Source organism: Monodelphis domestica, chromosome 5, assembly GCF_027887165.1.
Source record: "Monodelphis domestica isolate mMonDom1 chromosome 5, mMonDom1.pri, whole genome shotgun sequence".
Taxonomy (NCBI): Eukaryota; Metazoa; Chordata; class Mammalia; order Didelphimorphia; family Didelphidae; genus Monodelphis; species Monodelphis domestica.
Genome location: NC_077231.1, coordinates 319,048,183 through 319,065,346, shown reverse-complemented (window position 1 = coordinate 319,065,346; position 17,164 = coordinate 319,048,183). Strand labels below are relative to the sequence as shown.

The following is a 17,164-nucleotide window of genomic DNA, read 5'->3' as shown; positions in this document are numbered from 1 at the left end:
GTCCAGAGAGGTTAAGGAACAATCCTGGGTCAAAGAGCTTGCAGGTGCTTGAGGCAAGAAAAAAACAAACAAACATTTCCTCCTAACTTCAAGCCCAGTGCTTTGTTCTGGACACCCTGCTTTGCTGAGATCTAGAATGTTTCCTTTGCCAGGCTCTGATAGTGCTTGTCTGTTACTGAAAATCAATCCCTTTCTCAATAGCTTCAAAAGACTCCATGATTAAAAAATGTTTTTCAATGGCACATTTGCTTTGGCTTCTAGGAAGGGTTCTGAGGAAGCACTCAGTTCCCCCTTCTCTGTCCTCTGCTGTTCTCTTCCAGGCCTGAGACATTTGGTCTCCCTGAAGATCCTCATGCTTCACAACAACCAGCTGAAGAATCTGGAGTCGGTTGTGGATGAACTGAAGCTGTTAACTGGCCTGAAGACGATAAGTATGGCCAAAGGAGGCCCCCCAAATCAGCGTGTTGGGGAAAATGTGTCCTTTGGCTTTTAGGGCTGTCCAAATGAACTTCTATATAAATATATACTACATGTGTCTCTGGAAGGGGAAAATCAGTGTCCTTAATTAGTGCTTCTACCACTCATTCAAAATATTTATTTACATTGAAAGTGTGGTACTGTGCTTATGGAGATGACCTACTTCCCAATCTCCTGGTCTTTACAGGCTAGAAGTGATACAAAGTAATGGAAAGAATACTTGACTTAGAACCCTTGATCCATACCCAAGCACAGCCTCCTCTTCTGGAAAAAAAAAAGGGTGCTGGATTAGATATTCTCAAAAATCTCTTCTAACCCCAAATCTTGTCATTCTTCTTACACACACACACCCTAATATAATGCAGAATCTTATTGTACTATAAAAAAACAATGAACAAAGTGCTAAAGATATACCAAGGAAGGAAAGCATATATGAGCATATTCTGATGGAGTGGTTTGGAACCTTACAGTATTAGAGATCTGTCAGTTTATTGATGTGGTTATACTGAATTTGGATCTTTTTAGTCTTTTATTTTCTTATAAAGCACATCTAGGAGGCCCAGTGGATTGAGCGATATGTCTAGAGATGAAATATCCTGGGTTTGAATCTGGACTCAAATACTTCCTAGCTGGGTGATCCTAGGCAAGTCACTCATCCCCCATTGCTTATCCCTTACTACTCTTCTGCCTCAGAACAATACATAGTATTGATTCTAAGATGGAAGGTAAGGGTTATTAAAAAAAGAAGAACAACAATGACAACAAAGTTGTGATTAGGCTTTTGAGAGAGAAAGTCATGGAAGCTCTGTGGCTAAGACCATGTTCATCACACAGTAGAATGGACAATAAATGTAGATGGGCTAGATTTCCCTCCTGATGATAGAAAAGAACTCATAAATTGTTATGTTACAAGCATGAAAATCCCTGAGTTTGAACAACCAACATATCCCAACTCTACAATAGTCTGTTTTCAGTACTTCTATATTTAATTAGGAGGGGTGGCTTCTTCATAGCTTTGATGTATGGATTTTTTTAGCCTTTTGACTTGGTTAAAAGATACGGGGATATTCCTGTAACCATTGATCTCTCTGGCTCATACAAGCAGAAAGATTAGATGCTTTCACTGATGGAAGAAGTGTTTGATCATGAATTCTTTTAAGATTCCTAACCCAGCTCCCAAGTCTTTGGAATAGAAGCCCTAAAGGAAAATAATCTTATATATTTTAGATCACTGGTGCCCATGTCATTCTTGATCACCGAGAGACTACCACTAGATGGTGCCCATGGCATTTATATCTAGAGACATTATGGGATTTGATACCACAAAGTTCCTTGTGATTTTAATGTCTTTAACCAAACCATGAAAAAGTTTGAAACTGGTGTGTAATGCTTCAGCCTGTTCCCAAATCCTGACCCCTTCGGGCTCATTTAATCTCCAGGATACGTTACTTATTGCCCACATATATGTGGACATGTTCTGAGTTTGACCTGAGATCACAACGATCTCCATTGAAAACAAGAGAATTCTTGTTAGCTCCATAAAAGTGTCCCTTTGCTTGCAAAATAATAAAGCTATTATACCCCTAGCAAAGTGGCACCAACTGCCCAGTTTTCTTTTTCCTTTTTGGTAATGGATTGCCACATGTAAGCATTTCTCCTTCCTCAAGCACAAGCTTGAAGCTGGTACAGTCAGTTTTGATATATTGTTTGGTAAATGAAAATGACTTCTATTCTTGAAACCCAAATGAGCACGAACAAGACAGCGCTGGCGCCAACAAGGTGTGTGCAGCCTTAAGTAGCCTCCAGGGAAGGTGGATTAAATCGCATTAACCTATTGAAAGTGAAAGTGTGAGCAGCTCCATCCACTTCTTCTTCGCTAAAGGAATGTGCCTATCCATCATGCCAGACTTGCCAAACATTCAGACACAGGAAGCTGATTTCATATCTTGGAAACATAATTTATGGAAATTCAGCATCATCAATCCTAAACCCATAAATCCCCCACCCTGGATGTTTAATGGGTTAGCACGAGGCGAGGGCTTGGAAAAGAACGTTTTCCTCCTGGGATATTTTTAGTAGAGCTGAAAACGAGGCAAGAGTCACAAGGCTCACATGCCCCTCACAGCGGTGGCCATTCCTCCCCCCAAGCCCAAGGGAAGCCATTTCTGCGATGCCTGGGCCGACAGGGCTGCCCTTCCCTTTTGCCTCTGTGGTGAGGCTAATTGAACAAGTTGGTAGGAGAGAGAGCATGTTGTTGCTGCAGGGAGTGTTTCCTAAGTAAACGCTCCGGGATCTCAGAGCGCCTTCTGGCTTCTGTGAGATGCTGCTGGCGTTAGCCATGGCCCTGGGTCTGGGCAGACTCCCTCACATCGTTCAGACCACGGACAGCAGTTCCGTTGCTCCAGTAATGAGGAAATGCCTCTTTAAAACGCTTGTTTCATTACTGAACAGGGAAAATCGGGATCAGGTTGCCGCGTGGGGATGGAGGGAGAGAGTTTGGCCCGGAAGAAAAGAAAGTTCAAATTGCCTTGCAAGTAACTGAGGAACCAAAGAAAATATGTCCGGAAAAAGAAAAGGTTTGCTCCCTTCGCGCTGAGCGAGCATGAATGTGGACCACACGGGCTTCCCGTAGTTGCAGGAAGGACCAGAGGACGTACAGGCGGGCTACGTGGGAAGACACATTTCAGTGGCCGGCCAGTTGCTCCTCGCCCTCTGCACCTGCGTGCCTTTGGCCACCCCAGCCTCCTGCTGTTCCCCCTCCCAGCAAACCGGCATCACCAAGGCTAAGGTCACTTGGTACTCCTGGTCCTGAGCGCAAAGCTTTTTGTGATGATGCTGCCACCTGCTGGCGGGTCTAGGTCTTACAACCAGACGCAGGTTGAATGACACCTGTGGAAGGCAGTCACTTACTCCCGCCTTTCTGAGTAGGTATAGAACAGGCCCTCCGTCTATGGGGATGGCCACCCGGGCCACTTAGTCATTCGGAGCCTGCACTTTGCAGTTGGCCGCTCTACTGAGAGAGGAAGCGCAGGATGGCTGGACTTGGAATCGGGATTCGAATTTGGCTCCGAGCACTCCTGAACTGAATGGAAAATGAGGGAATGTCCGCTGTCCCAGGGAGTGGGAGGGAATGAGGAGGAATAAGAGCAGTCTTAGAAGAGTCGAGCCGGTGGGAGACTGCGATCGTTGTCATTGGCTCTGGAAGGGACCTTTGAGGTCATCTACCCACTCCATTCTTTTTATTAGGACCGGGGCGGGGAGTCCGCAGCTGCCCGCTAGGCACACACCTACTAAATGCCGAGAGGGAGCCGCTTCCTAGGAAGTCGTCATGTTTACTGTTGCTTCCTGCCACAAGCAGACCTTTCAGGAGATGGGCGTCTGAGGGACCCTCCCTGCCGTCACAGGCAGCTCTAAACCCAGAGCCTCCCCCCCCCCCCCAGCGCCCCAGGGCCTCTGCCGGTCCCTGCTTAGACCCAGCACTGAAGGCATTTCCCCATGGAAACAGTGTGGCACAAGGCGAGTAGTGCTGGATTAGTGCGCCCACAGCATGGATCCTCGGAGTCTGGAGCCTGCCGGCCCACCGCAACACGCGGGAGTTCCAAGTTCAGACTTGACTGAAGACAGAGCACCTGTAGCCATCTGTCTGTCTCTGTCTCTGTCTGGATCTCTGTGTCTATCTCTCTGTCTCTGTCTGGATCTCTGTGTCTATCTCTCTGTCTCTGTGTCTCTCATCTGTCTTTCTGTCTCTGTCTCTCTCTGTCTCTGTCTCTCTCTCTCACCAGGTGGCCAAGAGATCTCCCTTCTCAGAGTCAGTTTTGGAGCAAGTCAGAGGCTCAGGCAAGGCTCAGAGGAGCCCCAGAGCCTCGTGGAATCCTCCTTTTGTAGAGGAGGAAACCAAGGCAGTGGCTCTGGGGTCGGGTGTTAAAGTGGCTTCAGGGATTATGGATTTAGAAGGTCCCGGAGGCCAAGAGTCATTTTACAGATGAGGAAATTAGGGCTCTTTGTGACTTGCCCAGGGTCACACAAGTAGCAGATTCTCTGAGGTTTCGGCTACCATTCCACCAAGCTGAGGTCTTCCTGGTTCCATGTGGCATACACTAATAGTAACAATAAGGACATTTCTGAGTGCTTGAAGGTTCACAAAGAGCTTGCCTCTATTCTCTCAACTGATTCTTACACCAATCTTGGGAAGGAGATATTATGGTCCCCATTTTAGAGATGAGGGACCTTGGGTAGGAGGTTAAGGGACTTGCCCAAGGCCACACAGCAAATACCATAGGCAGGATTTGTCTCATGTAAGGTTCGTGTTTGTTTTGGCCTCCCTTTGCAGATCTGTACCGGAATCCTATGTCCCAGGATGCAAAGTACTACCGATTGTACACAATTTTTCGTCTTCCAAGTGTGTGGCTACTTGACAGGAAAGGTGAGGACACTGTTAGCTCCCAGAGGACTCTGGAAAGAGGGCCATAGTCACCTCTAGTGCTAGCAAGCCATTGTGGTCCTGACAACAATCCTGGAAGAAGATGTTGGTATTATCCCCATTTTACAATTGGAAAAACTGAGGCTTATCAAAAGTGACTTGCTCAGTGTCACACAGTTAGGAAGCATCAGGTCAAATTTGAATTCAAATCTTCCCGATTCCAAGCCCAAAGCTCTATGCACAGTGGCACCCGCTCACTGCCAAGAAAAAAAAAATTAGAATCTTTGTGATACTTTATTGATGTCTTTCTCTTATATCTCAAAGTGCCTGGACCTGTTGCCGGGGTCTCAAGGGCTGTGCCAGAGGAGAACAAACTCTGTTAAGTGCTGCAGGATAGTTAGTATGTGCAATGATAACATTTATGTGGCATCTAGGATGCTCCATTTAAGTGCTTTACAAATATGACTTTGCTTGAATCTCACAACATCCATGAGGTAAGTACTATGATTGTACCCATTTTATGGATGAGGAAATTGAGGCAGGAAGAGATGAAGTGACTGGCCTAGGGTCACAGACCCTGCCTCTGGCCCTTACCTCCTGTGTGACCTAGAGTAAGTGACTTCCCCTCTAATAATAACTAGCATTAATAATGCCAGTGGGAAAATGGGATATGTAATAATATATTAAAATGGAGCATTACTATCAAATAATATGTCATTGGATGACATAATATCATATATAATTATATCATATAATAACTCATTTATAATACTGGTGGTAAAATGGGAGAGTTGGATGAAGTACTGCAGCTGGGCTTGACCCCAAGCCCAAAGCTCTGGGCCCCGGGAGTGGCCCAGCCTGGTCTGATCAATTAGATCAAAATGAGCCCCTCAGTTAGCAAAGGAAGTTTGCTGAGTGGTGCCTTGGAGAAGATACTTAGCAGAGTCTCAGCCCTGACCTGGTAGAGATGGCTCCTCTCGACTCTAAATGACCATCGAGCCTTTGGAGGTTGGGCAGTGCTGCCTAGTCGAGAGGGCACTGGGCATGGAGTCTAGTAGCCCTGAGTTCAAATCTTCCCCCAGATTCTTATTAGCTATGCTCCTGTAGTTCAGTAGTTTCAGCTGTGTCTGACTCTTTGGAGCCCCACTTGAGTTTTTCTTGGCAAAGGTGCCAGATTGGTCTGCTCTTTCCTTCTTCAGCTCATTTACAGATGAGGAAACTGAGGCAAACATGGCTCAGTGACGTGCCCAGGCTAGTACACATCCAAGGTCAGTCTTCTTGACTCCAGGACTGGTACCACCCAGCTGCCCCAGCACATCAGCTGTGTATCCCCAGGCAAGTCACTCTCTGAGCCTGAGGCTGCTCACTGGGAAAGTAGGAACACTGAGTGTTCATTCCTCACAGGATCAAATAAGATGTGGAGGGAGGGGGGCAGAGCTTAGCAAAACAACTGTGACAAATCCTCCTGGCCATCCTTGTTGGCTGCTTTAGGCAATCAGGAAGGCGCCCCCAGCTCGGGCCACTTTACCCTGTCTGCCTCAGTTTCCTCATATGGAGGAGGAGCTGGCAAACCTCTCCAGTATCTTTGTCAAGAAAACCCCAGATGGGGTCACAGAGCATTGGATATGACTAAAAATGACTGAACAAGGCGAAATTCTACACCGTTCCAGTTCTAGGTTGTTCCAGTAGGAAGGGCCCTTGGAGCTTCTAGAGGCCAAACCTTTCATGTTTCCGACAGAAGGATTTAAGAGAATTCTACGCTTTAAGGAAGAAAAGAATGCAGCAGGCATCTGACTTCTTCCCTCCCCACTTGTCTGATCAGCCCGTCATTTCTTTCCTTTGGTCCTGCCGGGACCTTGGCCATGGACATGACTATTAGGCTTCCATTTGCCCCTCTTCAGAGAAGAACTGCTTTATACAAGTTCAGCCCCCCCCCCCCCTCCCCATGCCTCCAAATCACTTAGCTTAAAAAGGGGACCATGCTGCAATCCTGTGGCATGTATTCGAAATTCTCCAGTGCCTTAATGGTGGCTTCCTTGATTCTTTTTTTTTTTTAACTCTTACCTTCTGTCTTAGAACCAATACTGTATATTGGTTCCAAGGTGGAAGAGCTAGGCTCTTACCTAGGGTCACAGAGCTAGGAAGTGTCTGAGGCCAGATTTGAACCCAGGACCTGACTCTCAATCCACTGAGCCACCCAACTGCCTCCTTCCTCGATCTTTTGCATCCTAAATTTTAGTCTAACTTCATAGAGAGTTTCCTGTTTAGAAAAATATAGAACAGAAATGGAACCAATATGGAATTGTATTTGCTCTCTTGAAGCATTATGGGAATATCTTCTCTCTGGTGGACATAGTACCATATGGGCACTTAATACCAAACATTTGTAAATCTATTTCCATTCCAAATACTTTTACATTATTCCTATATGGAGATATATTTTACATATCCTGGCAGAGCACTTTACATCTCTTCTCTCATATTTATATCATTTGATATCTATTATCTTAATTTGTTGTTTTCCACAGCACTGTGGGCCATTACTTACTTCCATTTTATAGATGCTGAAACTGAGGCTAACAGAGGTTAGGTGACTTACCCAGGGTCACACCACTAGAAGGTATCTCAGTCTGGATTAGAATACAGGGCATCTTGATTCCAAATCTAGTGGTCTATCTTAAAAGCCACCTCACTGCCTCAGGGACTGAAATCCATTTAGAAAAAGGACTTTTTTTTGCCAAGTAAAAGCCATGTAAACAGACTGAGTTATTCCCTATGAAATAATCATTCTTTTAAAAATGTTTTGCCTTAGAAATTACACTGAAGGAAAGAAAACAAGCCTATCAAATATACAACAACGAAAGGTTTCGGGTCTATCAGACAATCGCGTTTCGAGAGAGAGTAGATACATTTTTGCGGCCTCATATCCCCCAGAAGTGCAGATCGACAGTGCCTAGAGGTATGTGAAGGCAGGGAAGGGGCCCTAAAGCTTCTACAGAATGAACCTGAACACCCTCCGCCCCCCCCCCCCCCCCCCGAGATGCTGCAGTGGGGAAATGACTGTCTCCTCATCCTTGGTTCTTGGGGCATCCACGCTAGACTGCTAGTTAACAGCCCACAAGCATTATACAGCCCCCATGATGTGCCAAGCACTGTGGGCAAAGCACAGGAGGACCATTTCCCCTTTCCGAGATTCAGAAGGACTTCCATCATTCCATGCCCAAGAAGGAAAGGCCAGGCTGGGCCAGCAGAAGCAAGACTTCTGAATAGTATTTACCCGACAGAGCAGCACAGGGGCCCACGAATAATAAATCGCTGGCACTTAAATAGTGCTTTAAAGTGGATAAAACATTTTAGAAGTGTTTCCTCTTTTATGTAGGCAACAACCTTGGGAGGTGGGGGCTGTTCTGTCCCCTTTTTATAGCTGAGAAAACTGAGGCAAACAGTTGTTAAGTGACTTGACCAGAGTCATTCAGCCAATAAATATTTGGGGCTGGATTTGAATTCAGGTCTTCTTGACTCCAAGCACTCATCCATTGGGCCATCTAGGGCAAAAAAAGAAGAGTGTCTTTAAATAGAAGAAGTCTGGAAGAGATGAAAGGTTGGAATAAGCCCTGGTTGTAGGGCTGGGGATAGGTCAGGATCACTAGTGTGGGGCAAACAAGGGAAGGATTTCCCCCAGGATCATGCGATTCATAAAGGGTAACCGGAGGACTGGAACCCAGCTCTTCCAGACTGAACACTGGAGTCAAAGGCTGTAGGGATGTCAAGATGGATGAGGATTCCGAGAGGGCCATAAGATTTGGCAAGAAGCCCTTCTTGGTCTTGGAGAGCACAGCTTTAGTTGAATGATAGGATCAGAAGAAGCCAGATTGTAAGAGGTTATTGGGAAGTGTGGGGGAGATGAGAAAATGTGGATGGAGATCTCTAGAGGCTTGCCGTAAGAGGGAGGAGAGAAGGATGAAGCTAGATTGAGAGGACATGGGAGTGATGAAGGTTTTCAAAAGATGGGAGAGAGCTGAGCCGATCTGAAGGCAGCAGTAGGGAAGGAGCCGATGGAGAAGGAGAGACCGGAAAGTTGGAAACAAGAGTAGAGGACATGGGGGAATTTTTTTTTTAAACATTATTTTATTTGGTCATTTTCATACATTATTCACTGGAAACAAAGATCATTTTCTTTTCCTCCCCTCCCCTTCCCCCCCCCCCCCCGCCTTTCCCTCTCCCATAGCCGACGCATGATTCCACTGGTTATCACATGTGTTCTTGACTCGAACCCATTTCCCTGTTGTTGGAGTTTGCATTATAGTGTTCATTTAGAGTCTCTCCTCAGTCTTATCTCCTCCAACCCTGTGGTCAAGCAGTTGCTTTTCAGCGGTGTTTTTACTCCCACAGTTTATCCTCTGCTTGTGGGTAGTATTTTTTTTAGATCCCTGCAGACTGTTCAGGGAAATTGCATTGATACTAATGGAGAAGTCCATCACCTTCGATTGTACCACAATGTATCAGTCTCTGTGTACAATGTTCTCCTGGTTCTGCTCCTTTCGCTCTGCATCACTTCCTGGAGGTTGTTCCAGTCTCATGGGGGGAATTTATAAGGAGAAGAAGGACCATCTCTTTCTAAAGAGCCTGGAACAAAGGGGGATGGTGAGGGGAACTTGCAAAAGGTTGCAGACAGGAACTGGTGAAAGGGAGTCCTTGTCCCCCAGAGAATTATGGGCTATGTGCTATGCTGAAACGGTGTGCTCAGCTTGAGAAGAGATTTGGGGCAGACTCAGTGGGGAATGTGATAGAAACGGAGAAGCAGCAGAGGCTCATGGAGCCTGGACATCACTTAGGGAGTGGATTCAGGATGGTTGTGCGACCTCTTCCTGTGCATGAAGAAGGCAGATGGTGGCAGGGATTCAGGGCTGGTCTGGAAAGGGATGCTGGGACCATGGGGGCCAATATTTAAGAGTGAGCCACAGTAGCAAGCTGAAACTAGTTCCGAAAGGAAGAGGATCGAGAGGAGAACAGAAGAGAGAGGCTGGGAAGGCAGGGAGGGAGGGAGGGAGGAGAGATGGACGTTGGGGTGATGGCAGAGAAGCCATTGAGGGATAAAGCCAGGGAAAACTGTTAGGGCAGTTGGTTCTGGTGAGGGACACTGTGGAAGGGTGAATACTTGTGAGTGAGGAGAGGGAGGGTGGAACATCCAAATCCTAGACTGAAATGCAATGAAGGGTCCGGAGGAGTTAAGAACGTGGCGAAGCAGAGCAGCCCCTCAACAAGTAAGAGCTGGAAGATTCTCTGGGGTCTGTCTTGACATTTGTATTTGTGCCCCCACCCCCACTCCAACTCACAACAGAGAGTTTGGCATCTGCTGAGTGCTTAATGCTTTTTCTCATTCATTCATTCATTCATTCATTCATTCATTCATTCATTCATTCATTCGATATACCTTCATATAAAGGACAATTTGGGGTGGAGAGGAATACTGTGGTGAGCCAGATTTTGAGCTCCTCAACAAAGAAGGAAGAACAACTCCCTTCTGGTGATTAAATGTAAAAATGTAGCCTGATGTTGGAAAATACTCACTTAAAATCTCTTGTCATTCTAGAAAACGTCTGTTCTAATCAGTTGAACAAGTAAGTACTGGCGGCCACTGCATGGGGGTGGGGGGGCGGGTGCTGGGTTTTCAGAGGGGCTTTGCTAGCAAATGTTTTCGGGTAGTTCCTGACAGTTTGGGATTGTTCTTGGGTCAGTGCAGAATAGAATGTCCATTATCAATTTTGGTCGAGTCCTCATAGATTTCATTTGTTCTTTGTTGTTTGTTTTTTGCTAGTGGTGTTATCTTATTTATATAGGGAGCTCTCAGTGCAGAACTCGCACTATCATGGCAGATTCATACCTGCTCTAAAACGTAGGTGCCTGGGGCCCTGAGTAGGTAAGTGACTTGCCCAAAGTCACTCAGCCCTTAGGTGTCCCATGCAGAATTGGAATGTTCTCAGTCCATCAGGCCATGTCAGCTCTTAAGTTTTCTCCTGATAAAATGGACCAGCTTTCCTGTTTTATGCTACCTTTGATGTGTTTGCTAGATACAAACCTTCCTTATCTCGACAATTAACTTTGTTTCTTCTAATTTTAAAAATGATTTAAAAATGTTTTGCATATTAACTCACTTCTCACTTGAAATTTATAGTGGTTTATAGTATAAGTATATGTGTATGTGTGTATATATATATATATATACACACATGTATAGTATAAGATGAAGCTCTAATCCCATTTTCCAACACAATGCTAAGGAGTTTCCCCAGAAGTTTCTATTGAAGAGTGATTTTCTTCCAGAGAATTTTGATCATCTTGGATTAATCAAATGCTAATCTATAATAAACTTTAAAAACCCTCTTACCTTCTGTCTTAATACCAATACTATATATCGGTTCCAAGGCAGAAGAGCAATAAGAGCTAAGCAATGAGGATTAAGTGATTTGCCCAGGGTCACACAGCTAGGTAGAGTCTGAGGTTGGATTCGAACCCAGGATCTCCCATCTGCAGGCCTGGCTCTCCATCCACTGAGCCAATTTGCTGCCTCCTAAACTATACTTTTGATTTTAATCTAGATTATTTATACTGTTCCACTGATTATATTTTATAGAACATCTTTAGTACCAGGTAGATTTGACCATGACTATCTTTATAGCATGATATAATCAGGACAGTGGGGCCAAACTGAAAGAGAAATTGGGGTTTCTAAAACATTCATGAGGATTCCTTCTGGCCATGTGTTTGCTTAGAAAATCCCACATAAGCATTATTCATGGTCTATCTTGTTAAATATTTCCCACTTATATTTTAATCTAGCTTTGGCAACCTGGAGTGGACCTGGTCTAGGATAATGCAAGTTTCATTTCCTCTTCCTTCCCCCATAATTCTCCTGGCTATTTATGTTATTTGTTCTCCAGTGTAAACGTTGGTATTCCATTGTTCAGTTTTATAAATTTACCCACCATTGCCTAGTTCAGGCCAAATGTTGTTCAGCTCATTAGTGATTTTGGACTCGTGCTGTTTTTATAAGACGGGCATTACCTAGTCGTGTCCACTGCATTTCTCTCCACTCTCTGTTTTTTCCTTTACTCCAATTCTTTGAAAGGTATACCTTTGCAGCTATTATGTAGTTCTTGGTTTGTCATTGCCCAACAATTTGAGCCACTTATTGAAGCCACAGACACATGACCTTAACTAGGCAGAAACACAAAACCCAAAACAAATCTGTTGTGACTCCCTGGGATGAAGTCTTTGTTCAAACTTAAACATTTTCAATTATTAGAATTTTTTAAAAGATATTTGTTTCACTTTTTAAAAATGGGGCAGCTAGTTAACTCAGTGAGTAGAGATTGGAGACCCTGAGTTCAAATCGGGCCTCAGATACTTTCTAGCTGTGTGACCCTGGACAAGTCACTTAATTCCCCATTGCCTAGTCCTTACTGCTCTTCTGCCTTAGTTTAGCAGAAGGTAAGAGGCTAAAAAAAATTGAACAAATCTCCCTAATTGTGAATTCAGCCCTCTATTCATTTTGTCACCTAGCTCCCTTTGTGACAAGCCATAGACCTAGCCTTGAAGCTGCATGGAATGGGACAAATGGGCACCAGAGAATTCTCCCCAGTGAGTTGGCTCCAAAGGGGCCACTTGGGGTGCATGGCTGCATCTGTCTAGTTTTAAAGTGGGACCAGGAACCTTTGTGCGTTCTCACAATCTGCTGGATCCTTCTGGCTTCGGCATTAAACTGAGCCTCCCAAAGGCTCCAGGTCAGAGCCTTCATCATAGCCTTTCTGCAGGCAGACTCAGAGCCCTGAATTTGACCCTGGGATTTCTTAGAAGGCTAGAGCTGGAAGGAAGTTAGGAGACCCCTTGGGGTGCTGAGAAGGAAAATCCCCTTGTCCCAACAGTCACAAGCAGTAAGTGTCAGAGCCATAGCTGCCCCTCTTGTCTTTTTTTTTAAACTGAATTTATTTAATTAATTTATAATATTTTCCCATGCTTTCATGATTCATGCTTTTTCTCTCCCTTCCTTCCTTCCCCCTCCCATAGCAAACAAGCAACTCCCCTGGATTTTACATGTATCATTGATCAAGACCTATTTCCATATTATTAATATTTGTAATAGAGTGATCACTTAGATTCTACATCCCCAATCATATCCCCATTGACCCATGTGATCAAGCAGTTGTTTTTCTTCTGTATTTCTGCTCCCACAGCTCTTCTTCTGCATGTGGATACATTCTTTCTCATAGGTGCCTCAGGATTGTCCTGGGTCACTGCATTGCTACTAGTAGAAAAGCCAGTTACATTCAATTGTGCTACAATGTATCAGTCTCTGTGTACAGTGTTGTCCTGGTTCTGCTCCTTTCACTCTGCATCAATTCCTGGAGATCTTTCCATTTCACATGGAATCCCTCCAGTTGATCAGTCCTTTCAGCACAATAGTATTCCATCACCAACAGTGTTCAGCCATCCCCCAATTGATGGACACCCCTTCATTTTTCAATTTTTTTTGCCACCACAAAGAGCACAGCTATGAATATTCTTATACGAGGTTTTTTTTTTTTCCATTATCTCTTTGGGGTATAAACCCAGCCGTGGTATGGCTGAATCAAATGCCCCTCTTGTCTTAATGGAGTTTTCTTCATCCTATTTTGTATTAAAGCTAAGGTCAATGTAATTGGACATGAAGGCAAACTTCCATTTAAATATGCATTGAATGTAATAAACAGAAACAGTGTATTATGGAAAGAGCCCAAGATTTTGAAACCAAAGACTTTGGTTCAAATCTCAGTTTTGGCATTTGTTGCTGTGACCCTGGGCAACTCTCTCTACTTCCCCTTAACTTGGTTTATGTAAAATGAGGGAGTTGGGCTAGATGGGCCACTGGGGTCCTTTCTTGTTCTGGATCTCTAAGCCTATATTTTTAAGTAGGAATCTAAGTATCATAAAATAAAGCAGAAGGAGCTTTGGAGTCAGGGGACCTGGGTTCGAATCTCAGCTGTGCTCTTCTTGCAAACAATTTCCCTTTTTATCCGTAAAATGGGAGGCTTGCACAAGGGGACCTCTAAAATCCATGACACCACCAAACCCATGATCTCTGAAAACATAAACATTTAACAATTGGATTCTAAATATACCTCAATAGAATTGCAAATTTTTATCTAAGGCCTCACCAAGAGCCACATGGAAGCTCCTTGTTCATTATCTCAATGGTCCAGAAGAGATGGGGGAATCTCCCTCCAATTTAAGGTCCTCAGGACAAGGATGGCTTCTCAAAGGGGATTTAGTGCATTTCTAATTTGCATTGAGAGGACATTGATGGGGCAGCTTGCTGGTGTTCTTCTGCCTAATATTCTTCATGTCCCCCTTTCAGGAATTTGTTTCACAATAAAGAAGATTCTGTTTTTGTGCGGGCAATGAAGAGATCTTCTACCCAGTTTACCATGTTGAATTGGAACAGCATCCCCACCCGAGTGGAGAGGCATTCTGACAGTGAAGCCAAGAGAACCATGGACAGGATGACTATCTGGATTAGATAATAGCTGGACTCTTTCCTCAGAGCTTGGGAGCTGGGGGTTTGGGCCAGCTTCTCCAGAGCTTCAGAGAGAGATTGTGTTTATTATGATAGTATTTAAGGACTTTAATGGAAATTGTATCTACAATGAAAAATTGTTCTTGGCAATCTGACTGTTTAATCTTTTTTACTCTATGCCAGAAAATATTGAATGGCAAAGAATAAAAATAGACCTTTACCCAATGTCATTTCAAAGATCTTAGAGCTAAAAGGGGCTTTCGAGAGACCTCTAGTCCAATGCTCTCATTTTCCAGAAGAGGAAAATAGGCCCAGTGGGAAGAAGGACTTGCCCAAGGCCACACAGTAACCGACAGGACCTTTCTTTTCATCTCCAGCATCCAGCAACTGGTAAGGGCTTAATTTATGCTTGGGGACTCACTGATTGAGGAACAAGGCTGGGATTCAAAGCCAGGTCCTCAAACTTCTGATCTGTTCCTTTTTCCAGGGCCCCACACTACCCCGAGAAACTTCTTTTTCTTCACAGACCCTGCAGGGGCAGGGCTATTAGCTCAGCACCTTCGTTTGCCATCTCAGGGAATAATGATCTCAAAATGGCGTGTTATGGGAGGAATGTTCTCATTGCATGGGGATCAGGAGAGTGGATGTCTGCAGATTCTTGTCTGGGGCACAGTGAGAAGGCAGACACACTCCTTGTTCGGGCCCAAGGCGCTTACAGGCTCCACTGAGTCACCGATGAGAGAGAAGGACGATGGAACGGCCTCAGAGGAGGGATGGACATTTAATCATTTCTTGATGGGGATGTGAGCAGACCCAGCTGTTCCCAACAGTACCGGAATCTCTGGGGAGAGCTGGGGGGGGGCAGATCCCTAGGAAGCAGCCTGTCACTCCCACAAGGTGTTGGGGAAGATCATTGATGGCCTGATTTCAGGGGAGAACCTGCCTGATGAGCTGTAGGTGTTTTCAGACTGGCCTCCACCATCCTGTCATACACAGGCATTGAAGGAATGGGAGAAGAGCCTGCTTATCAAGGTGACGACTTCCAGGGTTGCCTCTCTTCCCTGGGCTTTCATGCCCCTGGTTCTCTTGCCCTCTGCCCAATTGCTCTGGGCTATTCGTTCCTGATTCTTTATCCAGGATACACCTACTGCTTACAGATGTCTTACAGGTGCCTCTTCTCTGTAAAGATTAAAATTTAGGGAAACTGAGGCAGGTAGAAATTTGTTTCTCTCTGCAAGGAGTATTATTTTTATGAGGTTTATTAACGGTCAAGGGTTAAAGAGAATACAAGCAAGAGAAGCAAGTGCTAGGTGGGCCATGAGGCCCACCCAAATTTCACTCACATCATGAGACGCTTCTGTTTGCCAGTGGAGCCAGGAAGAGAAGAGACCCTGCCGTGGGCAGAGACCCTTTAAATAATGATTTTGCTCTCAGCCCAGGTGAGAATTCAGTAGATTACAAAGCATTCTGGGGAAGTGGAACAATGACTTCTGGGGATTGAAGTCCTGGATTCAAGTCTATTTTTACATCTCTTCCTCCCCTCAATAGCCTCACCTGGGGAGCTCAGCAGCTCCTGTGGGATCAGTTACAAGATTCCGAGATGTCTCTCCAGCCAGCCCTGCCCTCCCGTCGGAGCGCCATCCTTCCTTTTCAACATCTTGAACTCAACTCCAAAACAGAATTCATTCAATCTCCCTCAAAGCTCGATAACTTAGCTGTAATTTCCAACGGTACCACCACCCTCTCGTTTACCCAGTATACATTTACGCAGTATACATTCCCCTGTTTTTAGCGCTATTTACTGCGTGTTTAAAAACACCAAAAAACCTTCCATCTTGGAATCAATATGAAATGTCAGTTCCAAGGCAGAGCAGTAAGGGCAAGGCATTTGGGTTAAGTGACTTGGTCAGGGTCACATAGCTAGGAAGTATTTGAGGCCAGATTTAGACCTGGGATCTTCTAACTCCAGGACTGGCTCTCAATCCACTGATGTTATTGTATTTTAATTTTAATTTTTACACTGAGCCACCTCACTACCCCCTGAGCTGTTTCCTATTCATCAGTAGAGGTTAGCTGACCTGTCTGAGCCTCAGTTTCTTAATTTGTAAAATGGAGATAATCATGCCTGAAGTTAGGAAGATCAGATTAGATAATGGGCTTGTCTTGGGACTTCCTTCCTCCACAGGCACATAAGGGCAGAGGAGGTGCCTTTGCTCTTCTCTACTCATGTGGGACTGCTTTGTGGATGTGTTGGGAGGAGAGGTTTTGTACTTGGAACTCTGCTGTGCAATAATTTCTGAGGGGCTGGAGAGGCAGCCTAGAAAAGAGAGCCATGATAAGCACGTCCATGCTGGAGGTTCTGAACAATCAGCCAGCAACAGAGAAACAAACCAGCAAACAAACAAAACAGTCCAGCAGGGGACAAAGTGGCTGACATAAAAAAAAAGGACAAAACATCCACCTGGAGGACTGAACTCTTCTTGCTATGAGAAAATACTATAAGTCAAAGTTTTATACAGGAACTAGAGAAGGGGTCCCACTGGAAAGTGGCTCCAATTGCTTTTGGGCTTGGGTAGAAGTCTGTCTTTTATTGTGCAAATCTAAGATTTTTTTTTTTTTTTAAAGCTTTGTGAGTCTGAGTGCTTATAAGGGGGAAGCCTCAGTATTGTGCCATATACTAACGTTCCAAGCTATCATCTTGGTGGGGATAAGCA

General features: G+C 44.8%; 1 protein-coding gene across 1 annotated transcript in view; it reads left to right on the top strand.

The window, feature by feature from the left end:
- LRRC72 (leucine rich repeat containing 72) overlaps positions 1-14,587 on the top strand; it is a 36,704-nt gene extending 22,117 nt beyond the window's left edge. The window contains exons 5-9 of the mRNA XM_007505427.2: positions 321-431; positions 4,808-4,900; positions 7,710-7,856; positions 10,491-10,518; positions 14,292-14,587. Coding sequence (XP_007505489.1) covers positions 321-431; positions 4,808-4,900; positions 7,710-7,856; positions 10,491-10,518; positions 14,292-14,457 — 545 coding nt within the window. The 3' untranslated portion in view covers positions 14,458-14,587. The remainder of the gene's footprint in view (positions 1-320; positions 432-4,807; positions 4,901-7,709; positions 7,857-10,490; positions 10,519-14,291) is intronic.
- Positions 14,588-17,164: the final 2,577 nt, after the last annotated feature.